This window comes from Falco rusticolus, chromosome 4 (genome assembly GCF_015220075.1).
Source record: "Falco rusticolus isolate bFalRus1 chromosome 4, bFalRus1.pri, whole genome shotgun sequence".
NCBI lineage: Eukaryota > Metazoa > Chordata > Aves > Falconiformes > Falconidae > Falco > Falco rusticolus.
This window is the reverse complement of record NC_051190.1, coordinates 24,719,662-24,736,747: the sequence shown is the minus strand read 5'-3', so window position 1 is coordinate 24,736,747 and position 17,086 is coordinate 24,719,662. Positions and strand designations below refer to the sequence as shown.

Sequence of the window (17,086 nt, the reverse complement as noted above, 5' to 3'; positions counted from 1 at the left end):
TTTCCGGCGCGGCGGGGCGGGCAGCTCTTGCTGCCGGCGGGGAGGCGCAGAGCAGCGCGGCCGTGGAGCGTGGCGTCTGTGCCGGGGCTGGCCTGCAGGTGCCGCGGGGCCGCGCCCGCCCGGACCGAAACTGAAGCCGAAGCCCGGGCCCGGCGGCCGGACCAGGCGAGGTACTGCTGGAGGCCGCCTTCTTATTAACTGTGGCTGGGGCCGAGCGCACACTGGAGCGCGCTGTCCGTCTTCTCCTGCTCCGCGCTCCTGGGGCGGTGGCGGCCCCGGCGGGGGGCAGCTCGGGCGGGCGGCGCGGGGTGGTCATGCCGCCGGTCACCGCTCCGAGGTGGGAGGCCCAGGACGCGGCGGTCGGGGGCTCACTCTGCCTTCGGGTCGGTGTTCTGAGGTAGCAGGGGAGAGGAGCGGTGCGGTTCTCAGAGGTCTCCTCTCAGCCGGGAGCCCGGCGGCGGAGGGCGGCGGCTGCCCGGTGTAGCGCTGAGGGCCGGCCGGGGCGCTGCGCTCCGGCAGAGCCTGGGGCCGGTTCCTGGCGAGCTCCCGCAGCCGGGGCTCAGGGCCGCAGGGTGGGGGGAGCCGCTGCGGTCCAGGCGTCGGGTATTTGTGTGGGCTCTTTCACCGTGCCAGGGTTAAGCAGTTTCTGTAGCTCCTGTCAGGCCTTAGAAAGTGCCCAACGTGCCTTGCCGCTTGCGGGCGCTGATTCGCGGTGTGTCCAACGGAGTGAGAGCGCTGTGTTGCTTACCAGTGGCGTGGTGTGTGTGCTCTGCTGGCCTCTGTCCCCTCAATATGAAAACGGCTGGGATGCAGAAACTTTAGCCGGTTTAGTCGTAAAGGTTTTTTTAAGAACCCATCTGCTCATTTTGAGAGGCTTTCCTCGTGTTTGTGAGGTGAGGTTTATCCAGATGTGCCCTGTCCCCCTCCAGAAATGCAGATGTCATTTGTATGTTGTCACATCAAATAACATTAATGATATCCCAAACTACACGAAGGAATTTTGTAGAACAAGGTTAATATTAAAATATTAGTAAAATTACTAATTTTAAAAGAATGGAAAAAATGCTTTACTCCTTTAAAAGACACCATTCTGAAGTTAAATTCCTTCTTTAGTGATCAAACAGTGTGATGCAGGAAATACTGTGTCAGATAAACAATAATATGTGTATTATGCCCTTTAAAATAAAAAATGGGACAAAGCTTCGCCACTGAAGAATCCGTAATCTACGGACCTCTCCACAGATCTCAGTTTCTGCTTGTCCAGCCGTAGTAGTCTCAGCAAGAAGAGATAACGTTAACACAATGGTGTATTAACTGGATGGCAAAGCAGCAAGTGGCAGTGGTTTGTTGTTCAGTTTAGGTAACACAAAGTGGGAACTATTGAATTTATCTTTTGGCTCTTCATTGACCAAAGCTGCCATCCTTTAATTATTGGAACTTCTAAATATCTTCCAGTTAGAAAGTCTACCCTTTCATCTAAACCTCCACTTTAACATAGTATACAGGACTTCCTCCTCAACTTCCAAATTCTTGTGAAAACCCACTTTGTCAGAGACGCCTGCGCTTTTCACCATACACGTACTTTGTGCAGTTACCTCTGGGAGTCACACTGCATGTCAAAGATAGGCATTATGGTTTATGTTCCTGTAGGTCTGTCATCTTGTGTAGGCACGTAGGGGAACAAAAAAATCAATAAAAAGCAGCAATAAAAAAAGATAGAAATTACTCCCTGACTTATTTAAATTCTGATACAAAATCAGTTCAGGAATTTTTGCTTTGCTACATACTGCTTATCTCATTTTAGTCTGCAATTGCAGCTAATGTTTTAAACCAGAAAGCATAAGACAAGATGTATTTTAATTTCGGAAAGAGCCACTTTGAAATAGCAAGTGTTTCTTTACCTGTACAATTGCAGCAAAGGTAAATTAAGCAGAAATTACTGTCATCTGTCTTCTGGGAATTAATTACTCCTTGGGCTTAACGGTTTTGCAAATTATGCCTGTAATTTCTTTAGAAGCCCGGACCAGAAGTTGTTACTGTTTTTCTTGACAGTAAATGAAATCTTTTCAATCATACTGTTTTTTTTGTTGGGACAGGAGTGATAAACATCAAAGCATATAACTTTTGCCAGTGATCTCATAGACCTGCTTCTAGCCCTGATAGAGATTTCTTTCGTAGTGTTGGGGAAGTCACATCTTTTATACCTTACTTTCCTCAGATATATTTGGATTACTAGGTTTGCTGTCAGTTTAGGATTCTCTATATGTGTTTTGTACTTGTTTAAGATTGGTATTTTATTATCTGATACAAAGAATAACTTAGAGCTAACAGACAGGAAAGGTATTGCCGATTTAAAATTTCCTCCCTTTGTATTGGATTTATAGTCCACTACTCTTAAAAAAAAAAAAAACCAAAACTGCACAAATTTTCTTTTTTTTTTTTTTGAGCTGTGGGTTAACTCCATTTTCATCAACATGTGCACATCTTTTCCCCCTGGGGAAGGGGGGAACTTTTTGCTCTGTGATCTGTTGATTCTTATGTGATGATGCTTATGTGATACAGGATTCTCTGCCAAAGTTTAAGAGTTTCTTGGAACTGCAGTCATGCAGCAGTATTACTTAACAATGGACTGGAAAGCAAATGCTTCCTCTCTTGAGGATTCCAGGAAAAAGGAAGAAAAGAAGAAGGGTTTTTTGTGCTGGAGCAGTTTGCTTTTTTTTTTTTTTTTTTTTTTCCCCCTCTCCCCCTGCCCCAGCAGCAGCAAAGGCAGTTGTTTTGTTCTAAAAACATTTATACTGTGCTCAGTCGTGTTTTGTCTGTTCCTAAAACATTAAAAGCTCATCTCTTGAGTGATAGTTTTCTTGAGAATTTATGATAAATTTGTCTTTCAAGTATGTCCTTTATTGCTAGATGAGCAGTAACTGCCTCAGAGAAGGTCACAAAAGAGTTTCCATTCTAATCTTCTATTTTTGCTAACAGTGTTGTTACCCATGAACCTCTAAGGTTGACATTTCCCATGTTTAATTTTCAGAAGCTTATTTTGAAGAGTGGTCAGTCATGCATTTGAGAATAGAAGAAATACAGTATCATTAAACATGACTTTTTCTGACAAGTGCAGAAACTTGGATTATGAGTTAATTGCCTTGGAGCCAACATACTGAAGTAAAGATTGATCATAAGTGAAGTGCTAGTAATTCTAAATATATTGAAAAAAAAAAAGATTCTATTGCTACATTTCACAGTAGTTTGATTTATGTAGATATATTTATCAGTAAAAGGTGTGGTTGTCTGTATTAAAAAGTGATTTTTTTCTGTCCCTTACACAACTGAGAGAGAATCTGGCTGTTGCCTACCTTGTGTTTATTCTATTTGAGTGTTTGACAGCAAATATTCAGCAGCTGTGCTTGAGAATCTTCCCAGTTTTGGAGAGGAGTTATCTGAGGGCCTGTGGCTTTGGTAGCATGCCTTTGAGGCTGCACATCCTTATGTGTATTCAGTGCCCACATACATTTCTTCAAAAGGTCATGATTTTTTTCCTGAGCTTGTTACATAATAAGTTTATAGGGTGGCAGAGTTGCTGATCTCTCATTAGTTCCTTTTGTCTTGTGAGCTGGTGAAGCTCAAATCATTAGAAGTGTCAAAGGTTGTTCTACTGCTGTAGCTGTAGCAGAGGGTATCAAACCACCATTAACAGGTAAGTTTCAACGGTCTCTTCTGCTTCAGAATCTAACAGAACTTCTGCAGAAAGCCCAACATCACTGTTCTGCTCCAGGAGATCTGATTTCTCTCTTCTTTACTGAGTGGAACAGAGAATTGTGAGGTTTTGAAATAAAAAAATAACCTGCCACCTGGGAACTTTGCAAATGTAAACAGAGCAACTGTAGCATGCAGGTAGTAAAAACACTGCATCCAGGCTCGGAGGTTTGAAAACACAAAGAGCAGGAGAGGAAGAGACAAAAGGGTTGTGTATTAAGAGAATGTGCTGCTGAATGAGTCTTATCCCCCTTTATACTGAATGCAAAGTCATGGTTATTCCATAGTAGTTAGTGTGACTTGCATTTAAAATTTTGGTAAATTTGTATGTAATCACATACATTTCTAGTGTTTCATTTTTCAGAAAAAAATGAAAGCTGGTAGCCATATCTAATCCAGAGTATGATCTGGATTATACTAAGTGGCTGAATTGCATTAGCAGAGAAATCTTGGGGAAAGAAGTTTTTTTGGAAGTCTTTATTTCATTTGTTTTCAGTTTACTTAAGTAGCTTATCTGTGCTTAAATAATTTTAATACGTAAAAGCTGCATAACTTTCCTTCCCTGAAGTTGTTCTGGTTGTATCATGATTAGGTATGTGTCTTACAACTTCTAATTATTTACTGTTTTAATGAATCTACACTCTGTTGAAGCAAGGTTCAGAAGTCTTTGCTAAAATCTTTTCCAAGAGGATGGTATTCTTATTATCTAGGGTACCGGTGATAGGACTTGGGGAAAACATTTTAGTCAATAGATCAGATGCTTCAATCTTATTTTTTTTCACTTGCCTGAGTAGAATTGTAGGGCTTTGGTGGTATATTGATTGTAAGCAATTTTGGTCTAGTGCTTACCCTTTTAATAGCTCGCATACTGGCAGCTTTGCTCTTCTAGTAGCTGAAAAGAGTAGGTCCGCTGCCAATGTCAGTCTAGCATCCTCTGTAATTAAACCTTTGCAGGAACATCTTCTAGCTTGTTTGTATTATCCTTATTTTTCCATGCTTAATGTTGTTCTGTGAGCTAACTTTAGGGGAACCAGGCACTGCAGGATCCTAACTTCTAGCAGAGGAAGAACTATACATACCCAAACCTTAACCGGGACAGTGGTGTAAGCTTATAATAATGTTCTTTTCAGAATTTCAGCACACCTTGTCCTACTGAACCTGGCTAGCATCGATAATGGCAAGACTGCCAAGTGCTGCACTGCATGTCCTGTGGATCCTTTTCTTCACCTATTCAACAAGTGAAGGTATGTTTCTCAATGTTTTAAATTATTATATTGGGGTTCATTTTCCCATGACTAGTAGGCAACACGAGTACCATTAATTAACATAAAATGTGTAGTAACTTCAAATGTCAGAAATCTGTATACTAGAATAAATTCTTATTTTTTTCTTTTAATTGACCTTTTCCAAATGGGCAAGAAAAAAAATAGGAATTTGCAGGAAGGAGAAACCGTAGTTTGGGAAGTCTTCTTGCTTCCCCATTATCTAAACTCTGTTGGACACCTTACTACAAAGAAGGTGCTCAGCAGTAACCCAGGGACATCTCTGCAGAAATCCTGTAAGACCAGAAAGCACTAGTCTCTCATTTGCTTGTTTTCATAACTGCCACTGTTTGCCATGTGAGACCTTGAGAGGGAGGAGGGATGCTGTAGGTATCGCCTCTAGGTCTGCTGTTAAAGGGCATCTGGCAATTTGTGTTCTCTGAAGTGTGCAGAGTTACTGAGTTGGGAAATGTAGTTGACTGAATTTGAACAAATTTTGCAGGTGCTTGCTGTCAGACATTACGTGCTCTGGCTTGTGTCTGTGCAGGGACAGGTGACTGACATAGTGTCCTGTGTGTTCTTCACTGCACCCTTCATTTGGTCTGGCAGGACATGTGGCTGCATTAAGTCTTCATGCTGCTTGATAGCTAATGGTCATTTTCTGAAGTTTGACTGGCAGGAGCTGAATATGAAACTTTTTTTCTTTGTATCTTTTGTGATACTTGATTATAAAGGCAAAATTAGATATATGAAATCATGTTTTCCAGCAGTGCATTTTTATTCTCTGGAAAATTAATCTTACATTTTGCTTTCTGTACTTTTTAAGTAGTTCCACAGTAGTCCACAGTGGTTTTGCTTTTTTTCTTAAAAAAGCAAACCAAAATACTTAAAATTCAAAATAGCCTGTCTCTAAAAAATGTTTATTAGCTACTTTCTTGTGTACTATGAAATAGTATAATTTGAACTAATGTGAAGGATGAAGGTTTGCGAGAGCGCATTGGCTGCATCATCTGATCTAGGTAATCCCACATTTTCTGTAAATGAACTTTATCAGGGCATAATTTTACAGATTTTCCCCCCTGTCATCTTGTCACCCCACCCTGGTTAACTACATGTTTTAAGTTTCTTCAGCATTGTATTGTAGTTGAGGATTAAAAAAGAAATCCAGTATTTCGGTTCCCTTTTTTAACTACATGGATTGAAAACAAACTGTACTGTATGTGGTTTCGAAATTCTCAAATATCTAAAGTTTAAAAAAATGTCTATCAGAGGTAGCAAAGGGAGACGGTCACAGGAAAAGAAGAGAGAAAATACTTTAGAGTTCTGGAAAGACATGAGGACTCTGAAAGGCAAGATAAAGCTGCTAGTCATAGCTTAACACAGCAGGAAGAGCTTCATTTAATTGAAGTATTCTTGAAATTGTAAGATCATTCACACATTGCAAAATAATGATGTTCACCTTTTAAAGGGCTTAAAATGTTAGTACTTCTTTAAAAGTATATCTTGAAGTGGAAGAAAAGAAACTAGTCATAAAAATGCAAATGACAACCAAATACGAACAATAGCCACAGGATAGATAGATAACGGTTCTTTCAAAATAAATGAGCAGTGTGACTGTTAAAGTATTGCAGAAGTTTAATCTTTAACTTGCTGCTTTTCTGATGATTTTGGGTTTTTTTTGAAGAATCGGGGACCATCAGAACAAAAGGAGACTAAATGTGGAGCTGCCATCCAAAAAGGATATGAGTGATAGTTCTTATCTACAAGCTAACTATCTAGCCTTAGTAAATAATATAAAACATTTTCTAAATAATTGAACAATAATGAAGCTGTAAACTGCAGTCAGTTTTAGGTTTATAAGGAGTCAATATACCAGACAATTTAGATTACAATTTTTATAGAATTTTTAAATAGTTCCTTGACATTGCTGTAAATCCTCATTTGCATAAGTGAGCCCCACTAAGGTTATTGAGCTTACTCAAGTGATCCAAGGCTGCTTGGTAGTCAAGTTTTATGGGAGGTCTTTTAGAAGGCAAGTGAAAGTGATGTGTAGATTTTAATGAGGGTGAAAGACTGTATTCTGATAGTACTAAGCAATTGTTTCTTTGAGTCAGGTTTTTATTGAAGTACCAGAGGATCTGGTGATGGATCCCATTGTGTGTTACATATCATGTCCACTAAAAGGCATCTGACCATCCTGTTTTTACTACATTTGCAGATACTGTACTGTATCAGAGTATGCAGAAGTCATATCAGAATAAATAACACATGTGGTCTACAGAAAAGTAGAAATGTAGGAAGGATAAAATTGGGTATTTTTGACATCAAAAGTTTTTGCTTGGAAGGAATAATCTGAAATTTAAGTACCCATTGGAAAGAATAAGCCAATCAAGCAGTAGTGGCTGAAGGACAGGTATCTTGCAGCGTGTGAATTGTTGGCAACTTAATCTGGAATTTGCAATGTAAATTACAAGAATGGAGAGCAATTGGTGTGCTGGGCCATGTAAACAAAATTCACCCTTGTATAATTGCCACAGGAAAACTTCTAGCAGAATCCCTTAGGAAACTATCAGAAAAATACCTATTAATAGGATTCTAAAAAAACAGCTAAAGCTGGTTCTAAATTCAAAATTGTTACAGGGAGTTGAGAGGTGGAGCAGGAGAGAAGGATTTAGATCTGTACAACTTAGGCAAGAAAAGGGAGACAATAGTATTTACTGATAACAGAGAAGTCAAACATCAGAGAAGGCAGAGAATTGTCTGGGATGATGAAAGTATGCTTTCAATTTTTTTTCTTAAGTACTGCCAGTGAAGGAGATTGTAAATGTGAACCTGGGGAGCACAGTGGCTTTGGGCTTCTCTGTACCTACTCTGCTTAGAACAATGTGACTCGCTCTCCAGGTCTCCAAACACTGTCATAATAATGAAAAGTAGAAGACAGAACAGGAAATACTGAGTGAAATTAAGAAAAGGCATATATTAGAAGAAAGCCTGTGACAGGAAGATCTAGGTAGTGGGGAGCTGCTCTGGAGGGGCAGAGGGCATGCGTTTGGGAACCTTGGAACTCTTGTAGGTAAAACACCAGTACACACCTGTAGGCAGTGATCGTGGTCAGACTTAATTATCTGCATTTTGGCTTTTGAACCTTTTGTATTTAACACATAGGATTATGCTGTTTTATAATTAAATGTTGATGTGTTTTAGATAGAGCTATCAGAATGCGATTTTCTGTGCTTGGAAGCTGTGTTGGATGAGTTATCCCTTTCTGTTTCAATATTACTACTGCGGACCACCTTCTTTCTCTCCGGGACTGTAGGCATTCTCTCTGGAAAGGTGGAGACAGTTGGTGACACTCATCTCTTTCAGTTTACCCAGAACACAAAAAATAACAATGCTTTCACTTAATGTATAGGGAGTTGGTAGCTCTGTTTAGATGGAAAATTTAATGTTTCTGCTTAGTCTAATTTATTCTTTTTATTCTCTTGCTTCTCATTGTGTGCTGCTTCTCCCTAGTTATGTCTGCAGGACACGTACGGGAATTTGCATGCGTCACTGACTATGACAAAGAGCTGGTTTGTCACTGGAAGGTGCCTGCAGACATTAACTGTTCCAGAGAATTCCTGCTCTACTACAGGAAGGAATTTCTTTCTAAACAGTGAGTGTTTAATAAGATGTTACATTATCATTGTTGGAACTTCATGTATTCTGTAGCCATTACCAGCTTTGATTCCCTCCCTCTACTATGGGTGCCTGGAACAAGATGTAGTAATCCAGATTATTCTTCTTGCTAGGGGAAAATGGGTTGCTGCAGTTAACGGCATGCTCTGTTCTGTGGTTTACCCTTCTGCACACCTCTCTGCACTCTTAATACAGAGGAGTGATCAGGTCCCACTTGTAGGAGTGTGGTGTGGTTTAACCTCAGCCGGCAACCAAGCACCATGCAGCCACTTGCTCACTCCCCCCTACCCGGAGGGGTGGGGAGGAGAATCAGAAAGGAATGTAAAACTTGAGGGTTGAGATAAGAACAATGTAATAATTTAAACAGAATAAAGAGGTAAGAACAAAAAAAATAATAATATTATCAATTATAATGGAAAGGTGGGGAAAAAGGATAAAATCCAAAGGAAAAGGGAAAAACAAGTGATGCGCAGTACAACTGCTCACCACCGACTGACGCCCCGCCAGTCCCCAACAACAACCCCTGCCCCAGCTAACCCTCCAAGTGTCTATACCAGGCATGACGTCCCATGGTATGGAATACCTCTCTGGCTGGTTCAGGACAGCTGACCTGGCTGTTTCCCCTCCCAGTCTCTTGTGCCCCTCCAGCACGCTGGCTGGCAAGGCCCAAGAAACTGAATATAAACATTACCCAGCAACAATTAAAAACATCAGTGCGGTTATCAGCATTGTTCTCACATCAGAGCCAAAACAAAGCACTGTACTAGCTACTAAAAAGAAAGTTAACTCCATCCCAGCTGAAACCAGGACAGAGTGGTAGGGCTCCCATAAGTTTACCCAACCTTAGTTTCTTGTGAAATTTAACCTCCTTCGGGAGAAATCTTACCTGATTCACCAGTCTGTAGCCTGTGTGAAAGGTACTCTCCCTTAGAACCCAGGTGATTATCTCTGCATACAGTCTAACTCTGTTGAAGCACAGACTGTTGTCCCTAACCTGTAGCAGGGCCAGTCATTGTCTCCTACTAAGGAAGATGCCTCTGTGCTATCCTGTTCCTCTCCATATGATTTCTCCACACAGATGTCTAAATAACCAAATAACAGTATCTTTGTACACTGTAGTAAACCTGTTCCTATACTAGCAAGCTGACAGTCCACTCCAGAGGTTGAAGTGTGATGAAGGGTGTTAATTTTTCCTTTTGGGATCAATCCTTAGCCTTTCTGTCAAGTTTTTCATTTGTACAATACAGATATCCAAGGGGTGTTTGGGGAGGGTGGGGTTTTGGGGGAGCTCAGTTTTGGTTTGGGTTTTTTGGGGCTAAACATTTCTGGGAACTGAGCTTGTTTGTCTTGGATATGATTAGGTCTGCACATTGGGAAGCTTGATTTCACCTTATCAAGAAACAGCGTGCCACAGTCTAAGCATCACATAATTTTCTGCCTGTTTTTCAGAATGAGTGTGTGTGTCCCTGAAAATGAAGACAACAGTTTAAGGTGCACTTGCACAATATGTTCGGATTATTTTGTATCAGGCCTCACATATATTTTAACTCTACAGTTCAATGGGACTGATATGTGGAATTACAGTGTTACGCCAGCCCTGGTTGGTAAGAAACTGTTTACTTTGTCACCAGGACATCAGTTTCCAGGCTTTGCAATCCTAGCTAATTCTTCATCCATGTCACTGGAACAGTTTTTCCTTGTCGAAAGTGAAAAGTGCCATGCTGGCTTAAATGCAAAATCAGTTTGGCTTAGAAATCTTGATTCTGGCAAGCAGAGGGTGATTCTTCTTTTAGCTGTACCCTCTCAGCTGCCAGCCAGCAGCAGTTTGTCGGCTTAGGCATCATTAGTGCGTTTTACTTGTGGCTGTGGAATTCAAGGATGAAAAGGAGCATGCCACTTTCAGTTCCTACAAAGACACTAGGCTGTAGCTACTGAGATTTCTTCCATTCCTGTCTCTGTCGTACTCTGATTTTTCATGCTAGTTGAATCATCCCTCATGAGCAGAGATTATTTTTTATCACTGGTTGTTATAATCCAACAGCAATTACTGTAAAAGAAGTTAATGACTGCTCTTCCACAGGGCAGAGTGTAGATATGGTTTATGTCTCTGGGCACCTAGTTTGTTTAGAACAGTGTACTTGTTCACACTTGTCACCTCAAAGACTCGGAAATCATTCACTTATCTGAGGCAGACATACATCTGCATGGGTGAGATGGTTCTTTTCAGAATACTTGATTGTTTCTGCTGCTCATCAGCAAGATAAGCAGGAGCCTGCATCAGTTTCTCAGAGTCAGGTGGCCAGGATGCACCCGGACAGCATGGCTGTGAAGCTGTCAGAAGCTCCTGCCTGCCCCACGGTACAGCGTGCTATTGTGAGGGCACAGGTCGTTCCTGTTTTTCCAGGCTAAAAGCTGCATCCAGTGCACCAAAAGGTTGAACTTGCCGTTTGTTCATCCAGCTTGAAGAATCTGTGCTTGTTATATGAATACCTTGCAGTTGCTCTGGTTTGGCCTCTATCTCCTTGTGCTACAGCATAGTGAAACGAGCTAAATGCATTGACTGCAGTGAGATTCTGGTCACTGGTGAATGTTTGCCCCTCTGCTTCTCTCCACCAGTGCTTTCCCGTTGCCATGTTCTCCTTATTTGTATTTTTTAACATACAGTTAAGCCAAGGGCCCCCAAAAATCTTGCCATTGAGAAAGTTGAAAATGGTAATTTCAATCTGACCTGGGAGGAGAGCTACTCTCCTCCATCCATGCTCTCTGGACAGCCGGTCATCTATGAAGTGAAATACTGGAGGAAGCAGCACCCAACAGAGGTAAGAGACAGCCAGTCTCTTCATTTTCTCTGGAGCTTTCAAGTTTAAAAAGTCCTCTGAAAAGTCTTGAAACCGTTTCATGGCTATTGGTGTAAGGGCCAGCAAGGGCATATCCCACAATGTTCCTGATCACACACTTTCTGTAGGTTACGTTCCCCCAGGGAGGTTCAGGTGGGCTTTAAAGGACTGAAACTAATCTGACTGCCACCTCAGAGTGGTCTGATGCTCTCAGCAGGCAGGGCAGAGGTTGAAAATACAATGCTTCTCTTCCCTGAAATTAATTTGCTCCTTGGACCTCAGGAAGCCAGAGGCTGTTCATGGCTCTGTGGTGTACTTGAGGGGTTTCAGACATCCTCCTGAACAATCCACTTTAGCACTGGGCTGCTTCTGATAGGGCAAGAACATGCATGGTGGCATGTCACACATACCATGTGCTCATGACCACAGAACGCAGTATCACACGCAGCAGATCAGGTATACAGTCATTCATCTGCTCATTTGTGAAAGGTCGCTGAAACACGTAACACTTGTTATTTAATTGCTGTCACTAACACTTCAGCTCCTAAAGAAATCCAAGTGAACTTTCTTACTGTCTTTTCAGGTTTCTGTAAAAACCATTAAGTACCAGACAAAAAGCTTTGAAATTACTGCAAGCTCCTTGAGGAGAGGCTATGATTATGCTGCAAGTGTAAGGTGCAACTATACAGACTACCCAGCTTACTGGAGTGAATGGAGTGACAAAGTTGAATTTCACTATGGTAAGTATAGTAACAAATAGCAGCTTGATAAAAGGATGGTATAGTTTTATAAACCATATCATATATACCCCACCACTCTCCTCTCGGGGAGAGTTCCAGAATCATCATCTTCATCCTTTTGAATGTATCGTGGATACCTCTGTACAGGCTTCTGAAGAGACTAGATGTAAAAAGGCAACTCCTGGGGAAACTAAGGAAGAGAAGACCAAGAGAAGTAGGATTGCTTAGCCTTGTGAAAAAAAGGCTGAAAGGGGATGTGTGTGTTCTCTATAAATACTTCATGAAGTAGACACCAGGGAAGTAGGAGAGATACTTAAACTGAAGAACAACATTGACGTAAGAGCAAGTGGGTATAAATGAACCAAGAGATGCAGGCTGCAAATTAAGCAATACTTTAACCATCAGAGGGCTGAGGGTTTATAAAAATGTCTGAAGAGCAAAAGAGAGGACAAGAAGCATAGCTGTACTACAGTGGAGATTTTAGGGACCATGTGACAGGTTTGTCCCAGAGAGCTGGCACGTGGCCTCACAGTATGTGTTGGCTCTCCCAGCTCCTAACACTCACAGTAACTGACCACAATACCTGTACTGATCTTTCAGACATGCCACACACCATCAACACTGGTAGCTGTGTATGTTCTGTTGCTTACCTACTAGAAGCTTTATTTTCCCTTCTTTTGCACCTTAAAAAGTACTCCTTCAGAGAACAGCAATGAATTTAGTATTGCCAGTACTTGTATGTATATGCACATACACATGTAAATCTGTATGTTTAACAGATTACCAAGTAACAGCTGAAGATGTTCTGCAGATGGCTGTTCCAGTTTCCTGCATACTGATCATGGCAGTATCTGTAACTTGTTACTTCTGTTTTACCAAGTATGTATTGTACCGTTAACAGGTTTAATAGATGAGCAGTTTGCACAGACATCATTATTGCTATTGATTAGCTGAATGTTTAGTAGTACAGGAATCAAATGTTTTATTTTTCCTAGGCACCTTTATCTTGTTCTCTGAGCAAACATTTTATAAACAAGAATCAGTTGCACTCTGTCATGTTCTGTATAGGTAACTGAATATTCTCTATTAGTTGTACTAGAATGGGCTTGTTAACAGCGTCCAAAACAGGCTGCAGTTATGGGGTCTGTCAGTTTTCAACCCCAGTGTTTGCTGGAATTTTTAATTTTTTTTAGTGGTAATGTGAAAGTGAGGTCCTGTCTGTTCTGCACATCATTTCAAACATGATTAGAAGAATATGTGACTGTGGGTGTGCAGAGCAGTCATGCACCAAACATATAAACATATTTGCACTCGTTTAATGAAAAGCAGCACTTGGAGATGCACAGCGTTTCCTGTTGCTGCCATGCAAATGGCTAAGAGGGAAGTATACACTAATGAAGCCAAAATGCAGTCAAAGCAAACTATTTTAATTCTTCCTTTGCAGAGTGAAGAAAGAATGGTGGGATCAAATCCCAAATCCAGCTAAGAGCCATTTGGTTGTAAAAAATGTCAAGGTAATTGACAGACTTTGCAAAGAATACCTTTTCCTGATCACCAGAAGTAGAATATGTAACAAGTGCTATTGTCTAGCTAGTGCAGGGATACTAAATGCAATTCACATGTGTCCTGAATCTCATTTATATCTTCATTAGTTTTCAGTTTTGTGCTACATTGATGAAATTAAGTTCCCTTTCCATGACTTAAAGCAGAGTCATATGGAATACCAAATGTAAGTAAGATAAAGGAAAAAAAACAACACCTCTGCTTTACATTATAAAATAGTTTCCCATTACATAAACATTAACTGTCCTTTCCTTTTCGCTTCCGAAATCAGAAGCTGCAAGAAATGTCTGGTTCAAAGTTTGCCAAGCCAAAGCTTCAAGGGAAAAGATAACATCAGGAATGTTGAGAAATCTTGCAGTTGCCACAGCAAGTCTGGAGAGTGGTTTCCAAAAGGCAGCAGTGGAGTTTTAACCCCTGAGACAATTTTGATTGAAGAGTCTATAGAAATCTGTGAATGTTTAACAGACATTGAGGCTGAGAGCCAGGAAGAGACTAGTGACCCAATCACCGTGTTTGAGCCTGATGAGAACAGTGTCAGTGCTCTCAGAGAACACACTGAACACAATGATGCACTAGCTGACATGTTTCTTGAACTCCTGGTAGATGAAAACGTGCAAGACAATAAAGACCCAGGCATCATCACAGGTAAGAATAAAACCTTTGAGAATCTCGAGTCAGAAAATCCATCACAGCAAAATCCAAAAGAAAGTGCAGCCCAGAGTTGGCAGCCATGTGATATTTCTCATACACTCTCCATTTTTACCAAAGCCTCGCAAGATGACTACAATTGCAGTACAGCTAGCAAGAAGTCAGAACAATCAGAACAATCCTTTGAATCTGGCTATCGGAGCTCCAGCACAAATTCTGCTTCTCTGGATGCAAGAGATGTTCAGCACATGGTTCATCAAAGCCTTTCTCCGTGCAGTTCTGACAATCAGCATGACTTGTGTGTCCTGATCCAGCAAGCTCCAAATAAACCATCCTCTCTGACCAGAAAAGACAGAATAAGCAACCCTGCACATGAGAGTTTTGATATCTTTGTGTCTCCATCCATGGGTTTGTGTAGCTCTGCATATAAGAGCTTTGACACCCTTATCTCTCCCTCCGTGGAGCCCTATGGTTCTGCCTACAAGAGCTTTGACACCCTTATCTCTCCCTCCGTGGAGCCCTATGGTTCTGCCTACAAGAGCTTTGACACCCTTATCTCTCCCTCCGTGGAGCCCTATGGTTCTGCCTACAAGAGCTTTCACACCCTTATCTCTCCCTCCGTGGAGCCCTATGGTTCTGCCTACAAGAGCTTTCACACCCTTATCTCTCCGTCTGTGGAGCCCAGTGGTTCTGCCTACAAGAGCTGTGACACCCTTATGTCTTCATCTGTGGAGCCCAGTGGTTCTGCCTACAAAAGCTTTGATATTCTTGTGTCTGCATTCAAGGAACCAAGTAGCTCTGTATATAAAAGCTTTGATACCCTTCTGTCTCCATCTATGGCTAACAGTAGCCTGACTGTGTGTTTTGAAAATATGTGCTCCTCACCACCTTTGACACAGTTTTCAGAGACGCTAGAACTTAGCTGTGGAGATGAAATTTATGGACCCCCTAGCAATCAGACATGTTATACCAACTACAGATCTCCCTGCACTGAGCTTGAGTTTCAAAACACCTGTTCAGAACATGCTGATTTTCCATCTTCCCCCACACATGTAAATGAGAGTGCTTCAGTTTTCCTACCAGAAAAAGAAATACATAAGCAAGTAACATATCAAAATCTTCAAAAGAAAGCAAATGGAATTTTTTGCCCCATTGGATTTCAACCACCTGGTTATCAACCTTTTGATAATGCACTTAAATGTAATGGTACATACAGTGACAATGACAGTGAGGTTATCTCTAGGTCACTGTATGAACCCTTCATTCATCTTTTGTACAACAACCTGAGAGAAACCCCTGCAGGTACCATAATCTGTGAACCTGACCAGAGGACAGATGACCAAGTATGTTTGATTGTACAGGCTTTTGACTGCAGCGTTGTCCCAGGTTTAGCCTCTAATGAAAATGTCATGCGGACCAGTGATGGCAGCCTATGGATCACCAACTCTACTGAGCTGTCTAGTAATAGCAAAGATGAAAATACCAGCAGAGGCGAACAGCTGTTGCATTTGTTGGAACAGAACTGTCAGTATTTTAACAACAGAGAAAGAACTATGAAGTGGACTAAAGCTAGCAGCTTTAACTGTGCTGGTAAAGGGATGCAAGAGAGCAACAGTAACAGACTAAATACTGACTTTAACTGCCATACGCATGACCACCTAAGAAATGCCGGGGAAAATAAAGAGATGATAAAGCATGCAGGAGGCAGGAGGTATGGCTCAGCAGCTAGCTTGCCAGAAGAATCACTGGACAGCACTGGGCTGAACTTAAAAAGCACAGAGCCCCTGGGCTCAGATAAGGTGTCACCTCCTCTTTTTGTGGGTGACTTCTGTCCTGATTCTTGCACCATTTGCAGTGAGGGTTGCAGATTGGCACCTGTAGTTAAAAAAAGCCCAGTAGAATTATTGAGGGAATACAACAGGAAGAATGAAAAAAAAATGAAACTTGTACAGGCTCTTGCTCAGGAAGACAACTGCTACATGAAGGTAGCCTAGTCACTGTTGCCAAGACTGAACCAAAGTCTTTGGAAATGAACTGTATGGCAAATTGAAATGTTGCTTTTTCTTCTGATCTTGCCTGAAACGAGGGCTACTACAATTCAGATGTGAGTTCAGTGGGTTGTAACATTCACACCTGCTGCAGGGCTGGCACCCGGTATGTGAGGCAGGCCCCTGCAGGACAGCAGAGGTTAGCACCTAATAATTTCAGCTACAACTCTTGTCGGGGCAGCAAAGCCAGAGCTTAAGGCTCTCTGGCCGTGATTGTTCTCTAAAAGCGAGCAGCAGCTGCACAAAGCAGGAGTTCTTAATGCAGCTCCTGTGGTTATTGCCCTGACTCTGTGTGTTGCTTGGGAAGCACACAGAGGTGATGTGGAAGGTGCTGACACCCCTGGAAGTGGGGCCTAAGTGCAGGTCAGAAGGGAATTTACTTGTACTGGCAGCCTCACGCAGCTTCCATAATTTATTTATTGGGTGGGGAATGGAGGAGGAAGGTCCCGTGTGCCTAGCCCCAGCATGGGTGTATGTTTGTATACTTGCTTAATCAAGACCTGAAATAAAGATCACTGTCACTAGGCTTAAGCAATGCTGTTACTGATTATTAGTTT

The 17,086-nt window shown here is 41.7% G+C and overlaps 1 protein-coding gene across 8 annotated transcripts; it reads left to right on the top strand.

Moving 5' to 3' along the window:
• The first annotated feature begins 17 nt into the window (after nucleotides 1-17).
• Nucleotides 18-17,060, top strand: IL4R (interleukin 4 receptor). Of its 8 annotated transcripts, none has more exons than XM_037383164.1 (11): nucleotides 20-170; nucleotides 4,884-4,997; nucleotides 8,529-8,670; nucleotides 10,143-10,297; nucleotides 11,358-11,512; nucleotides 12,114-12,270; nucleotides 13,050-13,149; nucleotides 13,715-13,784; nucleotides 13,923-13,999; nucleotides 14,105-14,478; nucleotides 14,602-17,060. In XM_037383164.1, exons 2-11 carry the CDS (start codon nucleotides 4,928-4,930, stop codon nucleotides 16,473-16,475), a joined length of 3,174 nt encoding a protein of 1,057 aa, XP_037239061.1. In that variant the 5' UTR covers nucleotides 20-170; nucleotides 4,884-4,927; the 3' UTR covers nucleotides 16,476-17,060. The 8 variants fall into 8 exon arrangements, with proteins under 8 accessions (XP_037239064.1, XP_037239061.1, XP_037239060.1 ...); XM_037383163.1 differs by having other exon boundaries at nucleotides 14,105-14,952; nucleotides 15,007-17,060; XM_037383160.1 differs by having other exon boundaries at nucleotides 20-165; nucleotides 14,105-17,060.
• The last annotated feature ends 26 nt before the right edge of the window (nucleotides 17,061-17,086 follow it).

What these genes read in the sequence shown, in the direction of transcription:
- IL4R (XM_037383160.1), top strand. Translation starts at nt 4,928, where the DNA reads ATGGCAAGACTGCCAAGTGCTGCACTGCATGTCCTGTGGATCCTTTTC. An exon ending in CAAAGTTGAATTTCACTATG is followed by an intron (nt 12,271 to 13,049) that starts GTAAGTATAGTA and finishes TATGTTTAACAG; the next exon opens with ATTACCAAGTAACAGCTGAA. An exon ending in TGGTTGTAAAAAATGTCAAG is followed by an intron (nt 13,785 to 13,922) that starts GTAATTGACAGA and finishes TATCTTCATTAG; the next exon opens with TTTTCAGTTTTGTGCTACAT.